This window comes from Leptopilina heterotoma, unplaced genomic scaffold (genome assembly GCF_015476425.1).
Source record: "Leptopilina heterotoma isolate Lh14 unplaced genomic scaffold, ASM1547642v1 Lhet_206, whole genome shotgun sequence".
Classification (NCBI taxonomy): Eukaryota; Metazoa; Arthropoda; class Insecta; order Hymenoptera; family Figitidae; genus Leptopilina; species Leptopilina heterotoma.
Window position 1 is genome coordinate 843,302 of NW_025110922.1, and position 26,546 is coordinate 869,847.

The 26,546-nt window shown below is 19.1% G+C and overlaps 1 protein-coding gene across 3 annotated transcripts in view; it reads left to right on the forward strand.

The window, feature by feature from the left end:
- The first annotated feature begins 12,989 nt into the window (after positions 1-12,989).
- Positions 12,990-26,546, forward strand: part of LOC122501230 (green-sensitive opsin-like) — a 51,001-nt gene continuing 37,444 nt past the window's right edge. Inside the window, exons 1-2 of one of the 3 annotated variants that reach the window (XM_043610541.1) lie at positions 12,990-13,185; positions 26,326-26,386. In XM_043610541.1, the coding sequence (XP_043466476.1) occupies positions 13,062-13,185; positions 26,326-26,386 (185 nt within the window). In that variant the 5' untranslated portion in view covers positions 12,990-13,061. Of the gene's footprint in view, positions 13,438-26,325; positions 26,421-26,546 lie in introns of all 3 variants that reach the window. The other 2 variants (XM_043610542.1, XM_043610540.1) reach the window with 2 other exon arrangements.

Sequence of the window (26,546 nt, forward strand, 5' to 3'; positions counted from 1 at the left end):
CTTTAAAACAATTCAATTATTTTCCAAATAAGTTTTATAAAATTATTGGCAAGAATTAAATTATTTTTATAAATAATAAAACAATTATTTTCATAAATATTACAAATTTTTGTAGGAATTCAATTATTTTCACTACAATTTTATTAAAATTTCTCGACAGAAATCAATTATTTTATTTTTTTAAAATATACTAATATTCTCCAAAAGAATTTAATTATTTTCAAATATTTTACTAAAATTACTTATAAAAATTAAATTATTTACAAATAATCAATTATATTCAAAAATAAGAAAATTCTTTAGAAGAATTCAATTATTTTCAGTACAATTTTAATTAAATTCCTTGAAAGAATTAATTTATTTTCAAACATTTTAATAAAATTGAATTATTTTTTGAAATTACAAAATTTTTCGTAGACAAAATATATTGTAATCTTTTATTAAAAATAATTCTATTCATCAAACATGAAATTCGTTATTTAATTATGCCTAAAGTTCATAATATTTAAAAGGTAAAATTAATACAAAAGTTTTCTTATTATTATTTTTAATAATAAAATTAAAAAAACAAATATTACTTTAATAATTTTTTTTACATTCTCTCTATTAACAAGAAGCGATTTATTGAAATAGTTTTTCCTTTGATTAAAATCCACTAAATGAAGCATTCAATTTAAAGAACTTAATAAAATAAAACTTTTGTAAAACTAAAAACTAAAATAATGATTCATTTTTGTAAAAAAAAGCATTTATGTAGAAAAATGTTCTATTTTTCCAATGGTTTTTTTCTTCTTGGAATTTTAAAAAACCGAATTATACGCTTTCAATTTAAAAGAAAAGGTATTTTACATAACACTCTTTTCATTGACTTTTTTTCATGTCTATTTTCAATTAATTCCAGAAGTTAAGCTCATACTACATGATCTCTTTATTCCATTAGTACATTTAAACGGATTATTATTATCTTTGTTATTTAAAATTGACTTTTCTATTATTTAAAAAGGCTTTACTTTTTTTTATTCTCTCTCTCTCTCTTTATTTTTCTCTAAAAGCTCTCTAGTTTATAAAGGTTTTTGAAAATAATTTTTTCAGAGAAAAGAATATTGTAACGTCAAATGTATATTCAATAATAATAGCCTTGATATTAAAAAACATGTGAAAAGTAATTGGAGTAAAAGTAAAAATTATTGAATATTTTTTTTTATGCATTTTCAAAGAAAATTCCTGGTATTAAAAGAAAAATATTTATTATTAATAACAATCATTGTATTCCGGTAAATTTGTTTGACATTTTTTAAAGTTATTTGTTGTTAGCTTTTTTGTTTCCTAATTTTTTTTAGAATAATTTTTATTTTAAAATGTTTACAATTTTAAAATTAATGCATTGAAAATCATTGAATTCAATAATTCAATAATTTTTATTATTTATAAAAATAATTGATTTCTTGTGAACATTTTAAAAAAAAATTCGAAAATCATAATTAAATTCTTTTGAAGAATTTCCTCGAATTTTTATTCAAATAAAGTAGTTTTTTAATCATTTAAATTAAAAATTTTGAAAAAACAATTGAATAAAACAAACAATTTTTTCAACTTTTTATAATAAATCGTGTCTGTGATTAATAATTATAATTAAAAATTTGATTATTGAATTTTATTGAAATTGTATTGAAAATAATTAAATTCCTGAGAAGAATTTTATTATTTATAAAAATAATAATTGAATTCTTACGAAGAATTTTATTAAAATTTTTGAAAATAATAAACATTAATAATTAATTAATTATGCACTTAATAAGAGAAGTTTTAAAATTTTGAATTTGAAATTATTCAAAAATTGAAGTTTACATTGAAAAGTAAAAAATTTTGTATTTTGCACAATTTCTTTAAAATTAATTGAAAATTAGATTAATATTAAGTAAAATTAAAATTTTTTGAATTAATTAAAATTCTTTTTTCTCAATTCTTTAATAATTTGATTTTCCTTTCATTTTGTTTCTCAAATTTTCGTGTATTTTTCTTTTACGTTTTCTCTTTCATTTAATTCTCTGCGCTCTTTTCATTTTGTGGAACTTTTGTGTAATATAAAATCTTCAAAATGAAAGAAAAGAAAATTCAAAAAATAATTGAGAATTAGGTATATTTCTTGACTTTTGATAACATTTCCACTTCTGAAATTAAAATTTACGAGATTAAATGTTAAAGAAAGTAATGAACATACAAAATAAAATTTAAAGAGAATGAAAGTATGAAGCAAATGATAATTTATATTAACTTGAGAGTAAAAGTGAAGAGCAAAAAGTAAAAATAAAGATAAATTATTGAGAGATATATTAAGAAGAGAAATATATTTATTTATTTTATTAAAATAAAAATATTAATTTCATTAGCGAATGAAAGTGATAAATTTTTATTTATTTATTTATTTATTTCTTTTTTTTGAAGTCAAACTTGAATCGCTCTTGAAAACGATAAAATCAGAAGGAGAAAACAGAATGAGATGCGATATATATTCATTTCACTTTTACCACGTTATGAAGTTTCTTCAAGCAGAAAGAAAGGAACAAAGTTCTTAAGTTTTTCTTAAATCAATCTACTTGTATACATTATTTTTTATTATTTTCTTTTTTTTCTTTTACTTTTAGTTTTCAAGTCTGTTAACTTCAAGTTTAAAGAATTCTATTATAGTGCACTGCCTATTATAGAAAGAAACCAATTTATTAAAAGTTATACAACTCATTATTGTTGCTCACATAAGCATCTCACTGAAAAATCAATTATTCTCGTCAAAAATTATTAAATTTTTTATTTTCAAATATATTAACTTCTATTTTTAAATAATTTTTTAAATTCAAAAAATTCTCTTCTTCACTAATTAATCATTATTTTTAATTTTTAATAGGTATACAATTACTCGAAAGAATTCAATTATTACAGATACTAAAAAATGTAATAATATTCTTCCCAGGGATAAAATTATTTTTATACATAATAAAAAATTCTTCGAAAAAATTTATTTATTTTTCAGTCTTTTGAATTAAATTTCTCAAGAGAATTTATAATTTTCAAAAACTTTTTTAATATCCCTCGAAACAACTCAATTATTCTAAAAAATTCTAATGAATTTCTTCTCAAGAATTCAATTATTATTTTCAAACAAAAATTTGTAAATATTTTTTCAAAACAATATTAAATAAATTTCTCGTGAGAATTCATTTATTTTCATAAATAATCAAAACTTCTCTGTGGGAATTAATTTCTTAGTAAAAAATAATACAAATTTATTCGAAGAAATTACATTATTTCCAAACATTGCAATAAAATTCTTCTAAACAATGGAATTATTTTTTAAAAATTTTAATAGATGTTTCTAAGAATTCAAATATTTTCATAAATAATAAAATACCTCGAAAAAATTCAAATATTCTCGTAAATTTTATTAAATTACTTCTCAAGAATTTCATTATATTCACATAAAATTCTTCGCAAGTATTCAATTATTTTTCCTAATTATTAAAATTCTTCTTTAAATGTCAATTATTTTTAATAATTTTAATGAAATTCCTCCGAAAGTTTTCAATTTATTTTCAAAAATTTTAATTAATTTCCTCTGAAGAATTCAATTATTCTTGAAAAGTTTAATAAAATTGTTAGCAAACAATCAATTATTTTTACAAATAATAAAATTTTAATTTTGAATAAAATTCAAATAATTAAACGAATATAATTTTCAGCGACCAAAAAAAAAAAATTTTTTTTTTACCAAAAATGGTAAAATTAACAAAATTAGGTGTAACAGATGAAAATTACCGAAACAGACAGGAAAGAAAATACAAAGATTATTATATAGTTGATAATTATGAGAGGATGTAATAAATAATTTTTGAAAAAAGAGAAATAAAAAAGTAAAAAATAGTAGGGAATAAATATTATAATTAATAAGATATTTTGGTTAAATTTTGTATTTTGGTTCAAATTGGAGAAAAAAACTTCTTTTCCATATTTAACAATTTCCTCTAGTGTTTTAAAGAAAATGAATATATATTTTTAAGATTAAAGTTGTTATTTTTCGTCCAATATATGATAGTAGAGAAATTTAAATTTTCATTAAAATATAAAAGAGAAAGACATTTCCTGTGGAGAATAAGGTTTTCTTATTCTTTGAATATAAATGTATATGTGGATAATTTGAAAAATTTAATCAAGTGACAAAATCACTTGGGAGTTACCAAGTAATTTTTGTTTTTCTTGTTTTTTTTTCTTTTTTTTTAAATTCATTTCAATGTCCCTGCACCAATCATTTTTGGATAAAGACTCAAGTTTCTCTCTCTCTCTCTCTTTCTCTCGCTCTCGTTTCCAGCGAGACCATTACTGCACTAAATCGCGAGAGAAATGATTAACTGAGCCAATCCATATTCGTCCGTTTAATGTGTATTCCAGGCATGTTGCAAATTATCTCGTCTTATAAAGGTAAGTTTTATTTTCACGAAGAAATTCACGGAATGTCTCAACTTTTTCAATGAAAAGGAGATGTTTCCAACTATTATACATAATTTTCGAATTCCTTTAACATCGTCAATGTTCTTTTAAACTTTTTAATTAGTCCCTTTTCATTTGACTACAAACTTCTATAAATTAAGTAAATTTTCCACTACATAGTTTTTAACTAATTTGAAATTCTTTTTAGAGTAATTTTCAATTTTAAATTACTCTATTTTATTGTTTTGTTTCAAATTCACTCTTATACTTGAAATTAATTCAGTTCAATTTTTTTTTTCTAATAAATTAAATTAAACTGAATAAAAATTTAAGTTAACTGAATTATTAAAACAAATTCAATCAATTTTAATAATTTCATGTGAAGTTTGGGCTTTTTGATTCCATAATTGTTTTACAGCTCAAATTTTCATGACAAAAGTTTGACTATTAATTATTATTATTAATATTAATATTATTATTACTCACAATAATCGTCGTTCCGCCAATCATTTATTCTGCCAACGTCTGAAATCATTAAATTTTAAATAAATTATTTTTATTATTTTTATTTAAAATTAATAATCAATTTTATTTTATAGCAAATTATTTTTAGTAATTTTGAGAAAGTTGTTTGAGAATTTGGATTATTAAAAGAAAGGAAATTTCAGTATAATACTTAATTGTTTTCCACTAAATCTTATTATGATATTTTGATAATTCGAAAATTTTTCAATTAAATATTTAAATATTCGAAAATAATTGAACTACATTTTAAAAAATCTGAATCAAAGTTTTTCAAAAATTTACTTTACAGAATATAAAATTAAATTTATTTAAAATAACTAAAATTTAAAATTCTTAAAAAGTTTGTTGTTTAAAAAATTTTTATTCAAATTTGAAATTGTTTGAAATTTATTAAAATGAAATTCAAAAGTGCGGATTTTAGTGTTATTTTAGGATAACTTTCTTCTTTTCTTTGAATAATTGAATTCTCAATGAACTTTTTCAAAAATTATTATTAAAAATAATTACCTATCGATAAAGAGCAAAATTTTTATTAATAATTCTAGAAAATAAATAAATTGAAATCTGCAATTACTTTTGTAAAGTTCACGTTCTTCCTTGATGTAAGTAATTAATATATGATTAATATGGTAAAGAAAAATTGAAAATGTTATTAAAAAAAAATTTTGTTGTTTTTTAAACTTAAAAAATTTTTTTTGCTTTAATCAAAGATGTTAAAAGTGTTAATCAGTCAATTCGTAATTAGTGAAAAGATGTTAAAAACGATAAGAAAAAGATCTCGTAGATCGAAAGCTCAGTTGAGAAATAAAAATAATATATGATCCGAAGAATGAAAAAGTTTTTAAATTTTTGTTTCAAATTTATTTTAATATTTAAACTTTTCAAATTAAAAATAATTAAAAACTTAAAACTTGTTAAAATATTTGTTTTGTAATAAAAACTATTTTTAAATTTATTTAAATGTTGTTACAGAATATAATTTTAAATATTATATAAATGGTGAAAGCTCAAAGTTCGCATAAGTGTGAAAATTTTGAACATTAATTAAATATATAAATTAAGTTTAAAAGTTAAAATTTAATTGCAAGCTTGTCTAATTTACTAAACAAATAAAGGAGAAGTGGAAACTTTTATTCGCTCTGTAACATGTTTTATACTCATTATAGGAAATTGAAGATTTTCAAAAAATTTATCTCCAGAAATACCCTTATTGTTACCTCTCCGTTTGATATCGCAGAGTAAAAAGAATAGGGAACGAATAAAACTTCCATAATAAAGTTTTTCAAGTATGAAAAACTCTTATGCTCTAAAATATTGTAATTAATCATTTTTTACTATTTTTATACGTATGTATAAAATTTTTAATTTTTAATTAATTTTTTATTTATTTTCAATTTAGAATTTTTTTTCGAACTTTATTATTAAAATTAACACTGAAAAAAAAGTTATTTGATTCAACTAACCGATTACTTCTCTATTGGCAAATAAATATTTAGTACTAGAATCAAATAATTTTTATTTCTTCAAATAAATAGAAAATCAAATTTTATTTCAATCAAATAATTTTTATTTACTCAAACAAATTCAGAATAAAATGTTATTTGAATCAGATAATTTTTATCTATTCAAATAAATTCAGAATAAAATTTTATTTGAAGCAGATAATTTTTATCGATTCAAATAAATTCAGAATCAAAGTTTACTTGAATCAAATAATTTTTATTTATTAAAATAAATTCAGAATCAAATTTTAATTGAACGAATAATTTCAATTGATTTGTTTTGATTTAATTCAATTCAAATACTGATTTAAATTTAAATAAAAATTTTATTCAAATAAAAATTATTTAATTCAAGTACTAAATATTTATTTGATAATGTACAGAAGTAATCAAATAAATTTTTATTCCATTGTATAAATAAATTTAATTTATCGTTATTATTTAATTTTATACTTTTTTTTATTTAGAAACACATTGAGCGAAAAGAAATTACTAAATATATACACACCACTTATTAAATTAAATGTTTTGCATGAGAAATGAATTTTCAAATTTAAAATAAATTGAAAATTTGATTAAAAAAATAAAGTGGAAAAATGTTGACTTATTTTCACCCTTTTCTTCACTATATATATGTATATATGTATATATGATTGCAGTTTTGCATTTCAACCCGAAGAGAAATATTTCAGAATTTAATGATATTTGCACATGTAAATATGTAAACTTTGCTAAACTTTTTTCTATGTGTAAACCCCTTTTGAAATCTCCAAGTCATATAAAAGAGACATAATCTCATTTCTTGTTATCGTGTGATTTAAATAGCTGAGGGAACATATATGTTTGTATTTCTAAGTATGAAGTTATATTGCAAAAAAAAAAAAAAATTCAACACATATAGAAATATATGCGAAAATTTAAAAAAAATTAAATTAAATGCATTCATTTCCGAAAAAAATAGTTATATATTTTTTAAACTTTTCAAAGTTAATGAAATGATTTTCTACTCAATAAATGGAAGAAAAATACTTTTATTTTAATAAAAAAAACTAGATTTCCAATTAAAAAAAATCCATCAAAGACAAAAAAAATTTTATTCCGATAAAAGAAAAAATTCATAAAAAATGAAAAAACAAAAATAAATATAATAATATTTGGTTATTAATAATAATATTATTATTTTATTTCAATTATTATTTTTAACGCATATAAATAATAATAATTGGAATAAAAATAAAAATAAATAATTATTATTATTATTATTATAATTATTATTATTACAATAATGATTAAATCACAAAATAAATTAATAAGAAACGAACAAACAAATTAAAAGCTGTTTATTATTATTATTATTATTATTATTATTATTATTATTATTATTATTATTATTATTATTATTAAATTTATTATTATTATTATTATTATTATTTATAAATAAAAATTTATAAATTTTTTTATGCTTAGAAAATAAACACATCAGTCATTTATAAACTATATGATCATGGTAGCACAATACCCAAAAAGTTTAAAAAAAAATTTAGCTAATGCAAATTTCATCAATCACTTAGAACGTAATGAAAATGAACAGCTTCTTTATATATAAAAGCTAAATTTATTTTTTATACATTTTACAAAAGCGGAAATTGTATTGGAAATTTTTTCCACTCTATAGGGAAAGAGAAAATTTTATTTATCTTTATTTGTAAAAATTTGAAATATTTCTTCCGCTTCCATAATTTTACTGAATTTCTTTTTCCATACATATATGTACATATGTGTTGTAAATAAATTTTTTAAATTATTTCCATAATAAAAACATTCATATAATTTAAACAAAGTGTTGAATGCTTTTTATGCGAATACATTTTGTACGCTATTCATCAAAGTATTTATACATATGTATTTAATTATCGTATATATGTACGAAAAAGGTCCAAATAACAATGAAAATATATGTAGCAAAAAAATTTCTTTGAATGAAAAAAAAATTATTTGAATCAATAAAATGGTTTACATGTCTACTATCAATTAAATAAATTATATATAAAATTTATTTGAACTAAAAGTAAATATTTACTGGTCCAAGAAAATCATAATCATAAAAATAATAAATTATTCCCAGAAATTCAATTATGTTCAACAATTTTTTTTAATTCTCTTCAAAATTTCATGTATCTTTATAAATTTAATGATGAAATTTTTCCTTCAAAATTCAATTATTTTCAAAAATTTTAATAAAATTCTTGGCAATATTTTAATTATTTTCAAAAAATTTTTCTCAATTCAATGATTTTCAATAACTACCTATTTTTAAAATTTCAATTATTTTCAAAAATTTCTCTGAATTCAATGATTTTCAATATCTAACTATTTTAATAAAATTTTCCAAAAAAAATTCAATTATTTAAAACAATTTTCATAAAATTCTACGCAAACATTTAACTATTTTCATAAATAATAAAAATTTCACAGGAATTCAATTATTTACATACAACTTTTTTTTTATAAATTTCTTCGCAATAATTCAATTATTTTCATAAATAATAAAACTTTTTACAGGGATTCTGTACAATTAATTTTTTTTAAAAAAGTTTAATTGAATTTTTTAAAAAATTATTTGAATATTTTATTTTCTAATATATAATGAGAATTTTCGAATAATGGAAATTTCGTAAAATTGAGTCGCAAACAAATGAATTTGAAAATTCTGAAAAAACTTTTTCAAAAACTATTAAAAATAATTATTGATTTAAATAGAAGAATTTATTTTATAGTTAAAATTTCTAGAAAATGGTAGCTGTTCACTTTTTCTAAAAAAATATTTATTATTATTTAATCTTTTTTGTTTAAAAAAGCGATTTCCAATGAAATTTGTTATTTATTTTCCTGAAATTTTACAATTTTGATAAAAGTTGAAATTCTTCCTCCAAAATTCAATTATTTTCAAAAATTTTAATAAAATTCTTGGTAATATTTCAATTTTTTTCAAAATTTTTTCTCAATTCAATTATTTGCAATACCTATTTTAATAAATTTCAATTATTTTCAAATATTTTACTCAATTCAATGATTTTCAATATCTAACTATTTTAATAAAATTTTGAAAAAAAAATTTCAATTTAATTATTTTCATAAATAATGAAAATTTCACAGGAATTCAATTATTTACAACTTTTTTTTATAAATTTCTTTGCAATAATTTAATTATTTTCATAAATAATAAAAGTTTTTACAGGGATTCTGTGCAATTAATTTTTTTTTGAAAAAGTTTAATTTAATTTTTTAAAAATTATTTGAATTTTTTATTTTCTAATACCTATATTATAAGAATTTCCGAATAATCGAAATTTCGTAAAATTGAATCGTCAACAAATGAATTTGAAAGTTTAGAAAAATTTTTTTCAAAAATTATTAAAAATAATTTATTTATAAACGAAAGAATTTTATAGTTAAAAATTCTAGAAAATGGTAGCTGGTCACTTTTTCTAAAGAATATTTATTATTATTTAATCTTTTTTGTTTAAAAAAAGCGATTTCCAATGAAATTTGTTTTTTTAAAAAAGTTTTTCTAACAAGTTTTGATTTTTAAAATTAAAGTTTTTTTTAAAAAGTTAGGGTAGAGTGGGGTAAAAAAGCCACATTTTTACTTTTGATGCTGTAAAATCTGTATTTAAAATTTTTTTCTCAAATTTCCAATTGTTATTGAAAGTTTTGTTTTTAAGCTTGAAAATTCTTGACGAAAATAATTTTTATCTCATGAAAGGACTAAGTTATAAGAGTTTTACGAAAGCACTGTAAGTGGCTTTTTTGCACCACCTGGTGGGGTGAAAAAGCCACTTTACGATTTTAGCAAAACATGTTATCAATTTAGGTATTTTTATAGTTTTCCTTTATTTATATGACAAATAGTCTTATTTCAAAAATATTTTAATAATTATGAAAGAGTTTTTAGCAAGCAAAATTGAAAATTATATTAAATTTACCTGTTTTCGATTTGCACTGCCAATTTTTCGTACCTTTCTTAGAAGTTCTCTTTAAGTTTCACCACAGATAATATATTTCGTTGCAACCGTTTATTCATTGTTTATTTTTTTAATGCACTTTGAACTACTTTTTCGTCGTGTTTAATTAATTTTATTAAATAAACACGAGAAATTTTGTAAAATAAGAAGGTTAGTTTAAATAGAAAACAAGTGAATTTCACAAAATATTCAATGGATTTTTTGCCCTGGCTTTTTTACACCCAAGACCAGTTATTAAAAAAAGCAAAAATAAATTGTTAATTCAGTTCAATTTCCAAAAATCAACATTGTATACGTTTTCGGTATACTTTTCTCCTTATGTACAAACATTTACTTTTATTATTCGTTCACTTAATCAGACTGTAATATGTTTAAAAAGTTCACCAAAATGTTTTCAAAAAAGCAACAAAAAATTAAAATTACAATAAAAACAATATTAATCTAGGTACAACATTCAAACTAGATTCAAAAGTTGCGTATTACCTAATAGTATTTATATTCTAAACAGCTGATAAATCGGCTTAATAGTTTTTAAATAAAACTCAAATGGCTTTTTTACACCATGGCTTTTTTACCCCACTCTACCCTATGTATGTTTTCTAATATTTATTTTCCTGAAATTTGTGAAATTTTACAATTTTGATAAAAGTTAGAAAATTGTTAAAAAGTTAATATTAGGAAATAGAAATTATTTTGAATATTTTTTTTTGTTTTATCACAATTCTGTTGACAAAATTATGATTTTTTAATTTCTTTTCGAAAAAGAAGAAAAAATTTTGCAAAATTCCTATTTCTAAACAAAATTTTTTAACAAAATTCTGTTCTTCTTTGAAACAAAGAAACAATAATTTGCATCATTTTTATACAAAAATTTCCAAAATTGATATATATTTATAAAACATTTGTTTTAAAAAATTTTAAATCTCTTTAGGAAAAAAATTTCTACAATTTCTACATTGTTAATTACGATTTTCAACGAGATTATTTAAAAATTTTGTTACAAAATTTGCATAATTTCTATTTTTTTATTGAAATTTTTTAACGAAATCTCAAGTATTGTTTTTAAAGAATGAAAAATTTTTTAAAAATGTAATTTTTTAATCATATATACATTACAAAAAAGTCATTACAAAAATTGAATATTGTTAGAAGTTTTTTTTTAAATTACCTTTATTAGAGAAATAAATTTTTACAAAATGACCTTTTATTAGAAAAAAGAAAATTAGAAAAACTTTATCAGAAAAAAGTTTTTTTTTAGAAATTCACCTTATTATTAGAAAAAAAAAACTTTTAGAAAATAAAAAATAAAACATGAAGAAATCGCTCATTCCGAGTCGAAGACTCAGAGTGATCGATAAACTTCATGTTTTATAATAAAATATAATATTTTTATGATTTGTTGAATTTCAATCTTTTGAAGAATTTTAATTCCTATGGAAAAATTATAATTATTAAATATTTATCTAAAAAAAAATTTATTCATGTTTTCGAATATTTTTATACTATAAAAGAAATTTTATTAAAATTATATTGAGAAAATAATGTGAAGAATTTTATTTTATGTATGAAAATAATTGAATTCTTGCAAATTTTTTCGACTAATTCAATGAAAATTGTATTCGTTAATAATTGCAACTCGTGCTAACAATTTTATTAAATTTCTTTGAAAATAATCGAATTGATATAAAGAACTTTATTAAATTTTTTAAAAATAATCGAATTGTTATATATAAAGAATTTTATTAAAGTAAAAGAAATTCGTAATTATATAATAGAACAATTTTTTTTTAATATCCAATAATTTTTAGAGTGAATAAGAATATTTTTTAAGGTCAGGGAAAAAGTCAAAATTTTATCTTGAAATCAGGGTAAAAGAAAATTGAATTTTGTTTAGCATCTCAAAGATATTAGTATTAAATAAATTAATATTTATTACATTGAATTAATTATTTCTCTGATCCAATTAAAATTTATTTGTTTCAAATCAATCTAATTCGAATAATTCAAGTCATTTGAATGAAATATAAATTTTTTAGTATCCAAATAAAAATTAGCTGAAACAAATAAATATTTTTCAAATAATTTTCAATTAACTGAATGAAAATTGAAATAAATTTTTTTTCCTGTATATATCGTATCGAATTAAACATAATAATTTAGATTAAAATAGACAAAAAGTTTGATTCAATACAAATTACGTTGAATTAAATTTTTTTTTCAATTTTTAAAAAAAATATATTTAGTTTAGATTTTTTTTTATTCGACATTATTTATTTTTGAATTAAAAAAAATTTTTCTTGTAATATTTGTAACAAAGTGTAATATTACAATAAATATATACACAATTAATAAAACAATTAATAAACTATATACACAATTGATACCTTATATATAACGGGGAGTTGAATTTGCGCATGCTGTTTTTAAAAGAGGCTATCTCTCTCTAAAAGCCCACCAGGAAGGGGTTGTCTAGCACGTGCTGTATATAAGCTCCAGCAACATTGAAAATTCTGTCATTAAGCTACGGTTAATGCCGCGTACAAGTTTCCCTCTTCCTCCAAATTTCATCTCAAATGTGAGATATAAACATTTATTACAAATCGTGACTGAAATTCCCCCCTCCCTCTCCAAACAAAAACAAATAATAAAAAAAGGTGCGCGTAAAATTTAGAAAAAAAAAAAAAAATTTGTTCCCTAATAGAGCAATGTCCTTAAGCAACAATACAAATCCAAAAGTTTTGTTGTCCGATGAACAATCAATTAAAACTGAATATATTGTAGCAGGTGTATTGCTCGCTATTATTGGATTTTTTGGATTTTTTCTCAACTTACTGGTCATTGTTGTCATTATTAAAGATGCAAGAAATCTTTGGACACCTGTTAATGTCGTTCTTCTTAATATGGTGGTGGGTTTTTTTTTTATTGCCAACAAAGAAACAAACAAAAAATTTGACTTCACTTTACAGCGAAGGATCAATATACAATATGTCCTTGTTTCCAATCAGTTTTCTTTGACAAAAAATTTGTGCAAAAAAAAAAATGTCTATTGTGAACTCTACGGACAATTTATTCTTTTATGTGTAGGTACGAAAAATCATATCACCGACACACAGTGCATATTGAAAAAAAAGTATAGAAATAAAATCAATTTTTTTTTAAATCCTATTTACTTTTCATTTTTCTCTATGATTTTACATATTTTTTTACATGTTCTTATGCAATTTAGTTTTCAATTGTCAATTTCTTCTATACTTAAAATTGAATATATCGTTTTCAATACAATGTATTGAATATTTTCGATCTTTTATTTTTTTTTTTTTTATTCAATTTTTATTTTTCTCAAAGTTCACGTAACTTTTATTCTATGATCAACGATTCAATAAGAAAAAAAAATAGTTTGTAAGTAAACTTACATAAGGAATGCATCAAATTGTCATGTTTTATGAATGTTTTTATAAATTTTTGCTTGACAACAATTTTTCACACAAATTTTTTTTTCTGCTCAACTATTAAAAATTTAGTTTTGTAAAAAAAATTATTTTTTCTTTCTTAATAAAAAATATTTGATTTCTAGATGAAAAATACTTTTTTTCCAACGTTTTTAAACATTGATTATAAACGTTGTGAACTCGCTTACATTGTTTTCTCATAGATTTTTTTTTTAAATTCTTTACAAGAGTTTTTTGGATCAACTATTAAAAAGAAAAATAATTTAGTTCTTTAAAACTTTGTATAAAACAGAAAAATTTAATTCTTTAAAGCTTTATGCAAAAAAAAAATAAATAAATAAGAAGAATTTATACATACTAATTTTTTTACTGTTTTCTAAATGAAAAATATTTTTTTCTTTTAAAGGAAAATAACGTTAATGGATTTATGAACGTTGTAAATTTTGCCTACGTTATTTTTTCATAAATATTTTTTTTAATTTTCATCTAAAGAAATTTTTTACTGTAGTTTTCTGTTAAAAAAGCAAAAAGGAAAAATTTATAATTAATTTCTAGATGAAAAATATTTTTTCCCCTTTAATCGTTGATTATAAACTTCGCCAACGTTTTTTTTTATGTAATAAACACAATTTCTTTTTTTTATTTTGAATCAAAATTCAATTTTTTTATTTTCAATCAAAATTTATAAATGAATCGTTTAAATTGGATTATTTTTTAATTTTAAATCTACTATTAAATATAATAGTAATTTCAAATTTACTATTAAAATAGTAAATAGTTTATAAAAATAGAAAAACAGTCAATTTCCAAAAAAATAGCAAAAAAAAATTGTTTTTATCAGGAAACTATTTTTCTTTTTTAAATTTGCAGTGAGAAATTTATTTCAGTTTATTGAATGTACAGTAAAGTTTGACTAAAGAATTAAAGTTAAATTGAAAAGTGAAGAAGAAGAAGAAAAAGAATAAGAAAATAGTTAAAGTTGACTTACAAGATTTATATGTGAAAAACAAAAAATAATTAAACGTTTTTTCATTGAAATTTCGATTCAATGACCTGAAAAAATTTGATTTCATATTAAACGGTTAGCTATTTAAATATAATATATTATAAAGAAAATATTTATTTTTTCTTGAGCCTAATGGTCCAGAAACGAATTTGCTTTCCACATCTTTTCCTTTATATGCGAATCATCATTTCACACGTTCTTTCAACTTTACACTTCCTAATTTTGGATATTTAAAGTTAAACATTTAAACAAATTCCAGTAGAATATTTACTTGAACCAAATTATTTTTATTCAAATCAATTTTATACCAAATAATTTTATAAATGTTTAAATTCAACTAGAAAAAAATGAACTAAAAAAATATTGAAACTAATAATTTATGTAATTATACAATTTAATTTACTCACAAATAATAATTTTTAATTACCAATGAAGAATTATTTGATAAACATAAAAAATATTAAATATTAATAATTAATAATAAAAAAAATCCATTATTAACAAAAAAAAAAATATAAATATTCGATAATAAGGAAACAATTAATTAAATCCAAATTTGGTTAGTGAAACATTATTAAATTTTTAATTAATTAATTAATATTAATTAACACGAAAAACAAAACAAATAAACGAATCGATAAACCAAACATTAAAATAAAAATTATTTATAAATAATAAATGCGAAATTTACTTAGTGAAAAAACATGAATATAATTTAATTAATTAATATATATTGATATCGAATTTAATAAATTAGTACGAAATACGACAATATCCGGAATTCAATATTTGTCATCGAGTTTATCAATAATAAAATTTTCGAAAATAATTGCCAAATGAAATTAAAATATATGGTTTATTTTTGTAAAACAAATTACTCGGATTTAGTTTTAGTAGGTCAGCTGAAATTTTAACTGATTGTCATTCAAATTATGACTGATTGAAATAAATCAAATTCACAGCGTGCTATTTAGTCATCTTTTAATTTTAACTCATTTTCAACAAACTAATAATTTTAAACCTGAACCTATAAACTGAGTTTGAATTTAAATTCTTTAATGTTAATTTACAAAATAAAATGTTTATATTTAATTTTTTATTTAAAATACGAAAAATATTCTAATATTTCTCGAAGAAAGCAAAAAAGAATATTGGGCAAAATAAGCTTTTTTGCATTATAATGATAAGAAAAATTAATTTACAAATAAAATGTTTATATTTAATTTTTTATTTAATATACGAGAAAAATGGAAAAATATTCTAACATTTCTCGAAGAAAAGAAAAAAGTAATTAGGTAAAAAATAAACTGTTTGCGTTATACAATGATAAGAAAAAAAATTATAATGATAAGAAAAATTAATTTACAAATGTAAAATGTTTGTATTTAATTTTTTATTCAATATAATACGGAAAAAAATGAAAAAATATTGTAAACATTTTTCTCGAAGAAAAGAAAAAGTAATTAGGTAAAATAAACTTTTTGCGTTTAACAAGACAGATTATAATTTGGATGATGAGAAAAAAAAGTAACCATTTATTATTGGAGAATCGTCGAGTAAAGACAAAACCAAAGAAAAAAGAAGAAGAAAAAGAAGGAACGTTATAATGAAAAAATTGAGGAAAAAATAAAAGTTGATCAAAAGAAAGCTAATTTGGCCTATTAAAATTGACTTGACATTTTAAAGGAAAGTGAATAAATAAAGATAAAAAAAAGCAAGGGGACCAAGTTAATTAAAAAAGTTTTCAAGGAGCAGTGTACATAAAATTTCAATTTTCTTAAATTTAAATTCACCACTTAGTTTTTTGAGCAGGGTAAACGAATCGTTTATCACGACTCTTTTAGTTATACATACGTAAATGGTTATTTAATTATTTTTTAATTCCATTTAATTTAATCATAAATTTAAATATCATTTTTTAAAATATTTTTTCCCAATAGGCTAATAATAATAACTGTATAAATAAAAAATAAAAAAATTTATTAGTCATGGGTGTCAGAAAATTTTCGGAAAATGAAATTTGGTGTCACCTGATATTTCACGTATACCAAACCTATATTTAACTGTATGGAATATAATTACGCGAGACTGACTCAAAATGTATGGAGTCACGTACGCTAATGATATTTTTATGACCGTGTCTAACCTATTGTTTAAATCCTTGCATAAACTTTTTCTTTCAAAATGGTAAATAATCGCCTGAATGAAAATTAATTGAATTAAATATCATTATAGTTTTTTACAGCTTGTGAAAAATTCACGGAAAAATTACAATCGCGAATGATGATAAATTAATATTTATACTTAAAAGGATTTATTTATTATTTATTTTGCACATTTATTTATTATTTATATTACTTACTTATTTTTCATTTATTTACATTCAATTTTATAGGAATAAAAAATGGTCCTAAAATTCTGAACGTTCAAATGAACGATATTTATGTATTTTTTCTTTAAATTAAATTTTTATTACAATAATTTTGCGCCACTATAAAAAAATTAATTATAAAGTTTTCACATTTAAAATTAAAATTTTTTAATTTTTATTCGAATCAGTAATTTTTGAAAATACGATTATTAAAAAATATTTCGCTCATTTGAACGTTCAAAACTTGTGGATCAATAATAAAAATAAAAGAAAAGCAAAATAAAAAATGAAAATAAATAAAAAGAGGTTTTTTTTTTATTATTATAAGCCCGTTGGTAATAAATAAATAAAATAAGCATAATAAAAAACTAAAAAAAAGAGATTTTTATTTTTGCAAATCTGTTGATAATAAATAATTAAATAAATAAAAAACGATCAAAACAGAAAAATAAATAAAACGGACGTTTTTATTTCTGTAAGCCCGTAATATGCTAATAATATCTAATTAAATAAGAAAATTATATTAAACAGCAGAAAAATAAATAAAAAAGTCGATTTTTATTTTTTTAAACCTTGATAACAAATAATTAATTAAATAAATAAAATAATACAAGAAAAGCAGGAAAATAAATAAAAAATGTGAATTCTTTTTGTAAACCTGTTGCGAGAACAAATAATTAAATAAAATAAACATTATAAAAAGAGCAGAAAAATAAATATAAAACAGTCGTTTTTTTATTTTTGTGAGTCAGAAGATAACAATAAATAATTAAATAAAAAAAGAGAAAAATAAACAAAAAAAAATTGCTTTTTATTTGTTTAAGCCCGTCGATAATAAATAAATAAAAAATAGAAAAATAGAAAAATAAAAAAAGTCCATTATTAGATATTTTTCACGAAGAGTAAAAGGCGGGGGTGTCGAACTTCACCTCTTTCATCAAAACTTTCTATTGCTATATTAGAGCACTAATTTCCTATGAGACGTAAAGAAAAACATTTTCATTTTCTTTTTTTTATTACCAAAAGAAAAAACTAAATTTTCTCTTACAAGACATCGATATATATCTCTAATAGAAGAAAAAACTTTATTTTTTCTTCTTCTGTTTTTTTAGAATTATTTATATATTTATTTAAAGCATAAAAAAATAATAAATAAAAATAATAATTAAAAATAATAAATAAATAAAAATAATAAATAAAAATAATAAATAAAAATAATAAAATAAAAAAAATAAAAAATAATAAATTAAAATAAAAATATTAATAAAATAAATATTAAATTATTATTATTAATAATTATTATATTAATAATTATTATTATTATTATTATTATTATTTATTTATTAATAAATAATAAATATTAATTAAAATATTTAAATAATAAATTATTTAAAAATAATAAATAAAAATAATAAATAAAAATAATAAATAAAAATAATAAATAGAAATTTATAAATAAAAATTTATAAATACATAAATAGAAACTTTTCAAATTCTCAAATTTTCATGAAGATGAAAAAAGTTATTGTCACTTATTTCAATTTTTATTTAACTTATTATTTAAAAACAAAATGAAAAGAAACTTTTCAATTAAAAATGACAGTTTTTTAAATTAAAAAAAAAAGAAAATAACTTGGGATCTTTTCCGATATATATACCGTTTGTTAGCAGAAAAAAAATTTAATTATAGTAAAATTCTGTCATTCCTTTTTTTATTGTTTATCAAGCATGTAAAGTGAGACGAGAGTTCTGTGCTCTGAAATTTGCATGAAAAAGAGATATATTCCATATATAACGAATATATATGTTTTGTATACACTATAAAATAGCACATTTTCAAAAAAAAAAAAAAGAAAAAAAAGACGTAAGTTGAATAAAAAGTCCTTTAAATTGTATACCTATATATATTTTTTTGCAATTATTTTTATATATTATATTATTGAATTAAATTCTTATTTTGTTTATTTTTTTATTACCAAACTCTAAATTTCGTATACTAATTGTAAATTTGATAAAAGGAAATCTACTTTGAGAGTAAACAAAAATTAATTACGATATGGAAATTTTTTTTATGATCCTAAAAAATTCTGAACGTTCAAATGAACGAAATTTATATCTTCTTCAAATTGAATTTTTATTAGAATAATTTTTGCGTCACTGTCGAAAAAATTTATTAGTAAAGTTTTTAAATGTAAAATTTAAGTTTATAAATTTTACATTTAATTTACTATAATTAATTTTTATTAAAATTTTTTTTTTTTGCAATCAGTACAACCAGAAAAAAACTTATTTAAACGAAAATAAAATTTATTCGAGTTAAATAAAAATAAATTACTGTAATATAAATAATTTCAAAAAATACTAATTCTGAAATAAATCAAAAAAGTTAAATAATTATTATAATAAATATATATTATAATAAATTATTATAATTAATACACTTGCTGCTAATATTATTATAATAAGATTTATGCATTCAAAAAATAAAGTTTTATTCATTTGAATACAACTTTAGGAATATTTTCAATAAACAATATTAATTTAATAATTTTCCCCTCCCTTTTGTTTCCAAAGGCAAAATAAATTCAGGAAAATCGAGTTACATAATTTAGTTTTCATTTTATTTCTAAATTGAGAATTTAGCGCAGAAAATTACTAAAATAGTTGTACGAAAATGAGAATTGTTCATTAGACAAGTTGATTAATGTGAATTACGTTTATTTATAACTGTATAAATAATTAATTTCTTGCAACACTGCCGCGAAATAGGATATAATAATTATAGTCTAATTCAAACGAGTCGTTAAAGTAGCGAAGAATGACTAGATCTAAATATAGATCATATTTTTTATTTAACAGCAAACTTTTCCTTTTTTTCTCTCGTAACATTAGAGAAAAAAAAGTTTGCATTTTATTCCCATAATTTTAAGTAACTAAAACCGTCTTTTTCATTGAATTTGAATTAGTTAACTTGAAAATAATATTCAAAGTAATTTCTTTTTTAAATTAGTACTGTTAATGACTATATAGTAAATGACTAAAAAATTAATTAGTATAAGAATTATTATATTATTAGTATAACACGGAAAAAAATTTTTATCCAGAACAGCTACAAATTTTACTATATTAGCGAAATTTTTAGTTATTTCAATTAAGACTTTCGCTATTCTAGAGAAACTTATCGCTGTTCCAAGTAAAATTTTTTTTTTCGTGAAGATTTTTTTCATGTCTCTAAAGTTTCAAACGTTTGAATGAACGACAATTTTTTGTTTATCTTTTTTAATGTGTATTTTATTAAAAACAATTATTTTTTATTTATATTAATAATGTTAATTCTTAACTAAGGAAAATTTCAAATTATACATTATTTTTCTTTCAGTATAATAATTTCTTATAATAAATTTAAGTTGAAAAAAATTTTCATTCTTAAATGTTTAAAACATTATAGGAAAAATTAGTCATTTAATCATTTTTATCAGAAAGTTTTGTAAAAAAAAAAAAATTCACACAAATTTCTGAGCTATTTATTATAATCAGATTCTCTAAATCTAAATTAAAGTGAAAATTGAGCTCCTAATTGACAATAATAATAATTTTTATACTAATTTTTAGTAGTCACCATTCAGTAAAACTTTATATTACAATTTACAAAATAAAACTTCAAACAGTATAAAAAAAAATTCAATTAAATTTTCTCAAAAAAAAATAATTCTACAGAATTGTTAGTTAAAAGTATGAAAAATTAAAATTTTCCAAAAATGTTAATTCGAAACCTTTTCAAAATTCAATTACTTCTAAAAATTCATGATGCTATAATGCTTTTAATATTCAATAAATTATTATCTAAAATTTTTAACTAAATTTCATTTTTCAATCAAATTTTATCAAAAAATTTAATTATTTTTACGAGAATTCAATTATTTAAATACAAAAATAAATAATTTATTTAATAATTGAAAGTTTGATGAAATTGAATTCTCATAAAGAATTTTACTAACAAATTTTTAAATAATTGAATTTTTTTGGCGAATTTCAATAAGCTTTTTAAGAATATAATTACATTTTTTGAGGAATTCGATTAAAATTATTGTATTAAAAATAATTGAAATTATGCGATGAGTTTTAATAATTATGAAAATAATTGAAATCCTGTAAAGAATTTATTATTTATGAAAATAATTAAATACCAGTAAAAAATTTATTATTTTAGGAAAATAATTGAATTACTGTGAAGAAAATTTATAAAAAATTTATAAATATTTGAATTCTTCTGAAATTTTTATTGCTGATGAAAATAATTGAATTATTGTGAAGAAATTCATAAAAAATTTGTAAATACTTGAATTCCTGTGAAGTTTTTATTAAAATAATTGAAATTTTACTAAAAATTTTATTAAAATTTTTGAAAATAATTGAATTTCTGCAAAGAATTTTTTTATTTTGAAAATAATTAAATACCTGTAAAAAATGTATTATTTTATGAAAATAATTGAATTATTGTGAAGAAAATTTATAAAAAATTTGTAAATAATTGAATTCCTGTGAAATCTTTATTAAAATAATTGAAATTTTGAAGAGACTTTTTCAAAAATTTTGCATATAATTGAATTTCTGCGAAGAATTTTATTATTTTTAAAAACAATTGCCATTTTCAAAATTCAATTCTTTCTAAAAAAATCAACGCTATAACGCTTTTAATTCAATTTTTATTTAAAAAATTCTATGAGAATCCAAATAAATTAAATACAAAAATTAATAATTTATTGGAGATTTGAATGTTTCCCAAAATTGAAATTCTAATAAAGAATTTTATCAACAAATTTTTAAATATTTAAATTCTTTGAATGAATTTTAATAAAATTTTTAAGAATAATTATATTTTTCGAGGAAGTTGATTAAAATTGTATTAAAAATAATTGAAATTCTTTGATGAGTTTTATTATTTGGGAAAATAATTGAAATCCTGCAAAAAATTTATTATTTATGAAAATAATTGAGTCTTTGTAAAAAATTTACTATTTATGAAAATAATTGAATCTCTGTGAAGAAAATTTATAGAAAATTTGTAAATAATTGAATTCTTGTGAAATTTTTATTGCTTATAAAAATAATTGAAGTATTGCGAAGAAAATTATAAAAATGTAACAAAATAAAATTTCTGTGTAATTTTTAAAAATAATTGAAATTTTAAAAAGAATTTAAAAAAAATTTTGAAAATAATTGTATTTCTGCAATTATTTGTAACTTTTCCAAAAATAAATTTTTTTTAAGTGTTTTTAACTGAATTTCTTCTATAAATTAATTATTTTTAATAATTAATTAAATAAATATTAAAAAATTTAACTATTTTCAGAAAAATTTGAATTATTAATAACTTATAGATAATTGAAATTCATATCTTGGCCAAATATGTCCAAATTCTCATAAAATATTCCCTTATAAGTATATAGGAAATTGGATAAAATGAATGCTCGTTTTATTCACGTACATAAATTGCAGCAAATTGCAATAAAAATAAATAATAGTTGTGAGTAATTTTTTTATATCGCTCTTTTCCTTTTGCAAAGAGAAAAAAAACTTTTATAACGCGCTCACATCTTTTGTGTGAAATAACTAATTTTTAAGAAACTATATATATGACCATATAATTGTCTATTTAAGGCGAAAGTATAAAGAATATACATGGAGATAAGAGGTTCATAAACAAATTTATTATACTCTGATGACCAATTTGTTACTTTTTATATACGAAAAAAATACACGCTTTACGAGAATATTAGAAATTATTTATCTTTTACTTTGTTGATTTAAAATTTTTTCTTCATCATTATCGGAGATTTCATTCATTTTTCATATCGCGGAGAGTATTTTTTTCATAATAATTTTCCATTCTTCATTACAATAATTATAAAAAATTTGTCAACGCCGATAAATACTGATTCCCATTATTTTTTGTACATAAACTTTATTTTTAAGATTAAAAGATTTTTATACATTTCAATTTAATTCTAAAAAAGAAAAAAAAAAAGTCCGTTGGGAAATTTTCACATGTTGACAATAATAATAATGTAGAGCCAATATATCGGTAATACTTTTTCTCGCTATTGTCTCTCATACTCAACGGGTAAAATTGAAGAAAAAAAAATAAAACTATAATAAAAAATACTCCCTTTAAATTTTCAAATCCATTTGTTTACAATATTCAATTTCACGAAATTTCAATTATTCCTAAATTCTTTAATAAAAATGCATATTAGAAAATAAATTATATAAAAGAAAATTCAATTAAACTTTTTCAAAAAAAATTCATTTCAAAATTCAATTATTTCTAAAAATTCACGCTATACTGCTTTTAATATTCAATTATAATATTAAATTTTAACTGAAATTTATTTTTATGAAATGAAAATCAATTTTTATTAGAAAATTCTACAAGAGTCTAATTATTTAAATGCAAAAGTAAATAATTTATTGAATAATTGAATATTTCTCAAAGTTCAATTCTCATAAAGAATTTTAGTAACAAATTTTTAAATAATTGAAATTCTTTTGTCGAATTTTATTAAAACTTGCATAAACATAATATTACTTTTTTCAAGGAATTCAATTATAATTGTATGAAAAATAATTGAAACGCTACGATGAGTTTTATTATTAGTAAAAATAATTGAATCATTAAGAAGAATTTTATTACTCTTGATAAATAATTGAATTTCTGCAATAATTTGTAACTTCTCTAAAACTAAATTTTTTTCTAGTGTTTTTCACTAAAATCCTTCAATAAATCCATTATTTTTAATAATTTTTAAAAAAGTTCTTTGAGAATTTTCAAATTCATTCGTTTACAACATTCAATTTTTTTTTTATTTTTTTTTTTTATTTTCATTTTTATTTATTTATTTATTTTTTTTTCAAAATTTCAATTATTCGGAAATTCTGAAATTAAATATATATATATATTGAAAAATAAAAACTTGAAATAATTTTAATAAAAATCCTATTAAACTTTTAAAAAGAATTAATTCTAAAGAATTGTTTGTCAAAAATATGAAAAATTAAGAATTTCAATGCTTTTAGTTTGAAACTTTTTCAAAATTTAATTATTTCGAAAAATACACGCTATTCTTTTAATATTCAATTATCTAAAGTATTAACTGAAATTCATTTTTAAAACCATTTATATTAGTAAATTCTACGAGAATTCAATTTTTTAAATACAAAAATAAATAATACATTGAATAATTAAATGTTTCTTAAAATGGAATTCTCATGAAAAATGTTATCAACAAATTTTTTAAATCATTAAATTCTTTGGACGAATTTTAATAAAATTTTTAAGAACAATTACATTTTTCGAGGAATTCGATTAAAATTGCACAAAAAATAATTGAAATTCTTTGATGAGTTTTATTATTTGGGAAAATAATTGAAATCCTGCAAAAAATTTATTATTTATGAAAATAATTGATTCTTTGTAAAAAATTTAGTATTTTATGAAAATAATTGAATTATTGTGAAGAAAATTTATAAAAAATTTGTAAATAATTGAATTCCTGTGAAATTATTATTGCTTATAAAAATAATTGAATTACTGTGCAGAAATTCATAAAAAATTTGTAAATAATTGAATTCCTGTGAAATTTTTATTAAAATAATTGAAATTTTACTAAGAATTTTATTAAAATTTTTGACAATAATTGGATTTTTGAGAAGAATTTTTTTATTTTGAAAATAATTAAATAGCTGTAAAAAATTTATTATTTTATGAAAATAATTGAATTATTGTGAAGAAATTCATAAAAAATTTGTAAATAATTGAATTCCTGTGAAATTTTTATTAAAAATAATTGAAATTTTGAAGAGACTTTTAAAAAATTTTTGAACATAATTTAATTTCTGCGAAGAATTTTATTACTTTTGAAAGTGATTGACATTTTCAAAATTCAATTATTTCTAAAAAAAATCAAGCTTTAATGCTTTTAATATTCAACTATATTATTTAAAATTTTAACTAAAATTCATTTTTCAATAAATTTTTATTAAAAAGTTCTACGAGAATCTAATCATTTAAATGCAAAAATAAATAATTTATTGAAGAATTGAATGTTACCCAAAATTGAATTGAATTCCTATAAAAATGTTATTATTTATGAAAATAATTGAATTATTGTGAAGAAATTCATAAAAAATTTGTAAATAATTGAATTCCTGTAAAAATTTTTATTATTTATGAAAATAATTGAATGTTTGCGAAGAATTTTATTCAAATTTTTTTTCTAATAATGAAATTCTTTTGGAAAATTTTTATTGAAATAGTAGATATTGAAAATCATTGATTTTTAGAAAACTTTTGAAAAAAATTATTATTTTAGTCACTTTTAGATTATGTAAAAATAACTGAAATTTTTTGTAAATTGTAACTAATTTAATTAGTGAAATTTGAATATTTTTATAGTTATTTTTTACTATTTTTGTAGTTTTTTTTTTACTAATTTCTAAAGCAAAAAGTCAGTCACTGATTTTACAACTGAGATTTTACTAACAATTATTATTTATTTTTAACAATTATCCATATTTGAGGGAATTTATTTGCTTGTTTAATTTGAAAATAATAAATAACGGTAAATGAAATACCAATGTTTAAATTATTAGTTAACATAAGAATATTTACGGATTTAAATAAAATGCCTTTTTTAATTAGTATGCAAATAAGGCAATTGAACCGTGCAAATGAGCTTTTTGTGAAAATTATTTCTGAGCTTAATTAGGGACATTAATTGACTGGTAATTACACATGAAGGTAGTGAATATAAGCGAAACATTTCCTATCACTGTTGGGGGAAAAAAAATTTTCTTTTAATCAAATAATCGATTGTTTCGAATAACTAAAATTATCCTTACTCAAAACGCATAATAATTTTTAGAATTTAAAAAAATAATAATTGATAATTAATACATTTTTTTTCAGATTGGAGATTTTTTAGTATCAATTTTGGGAAATCCGTTGGCACTAACTTCAGCTTTAAATGGTGGGTGGTACTGGAGTCATCAGACCTGCATATGGTAAAAATTATTTATACTTTTTTTAAAATAAGATTTTCTCATTTTTTTTCTAAAAAAAAAAAGATTTGGTTAGTAAAAATGTTTACTAATTTCAATTAGTGATTGACTTTTTGCTTTTGAATTAGT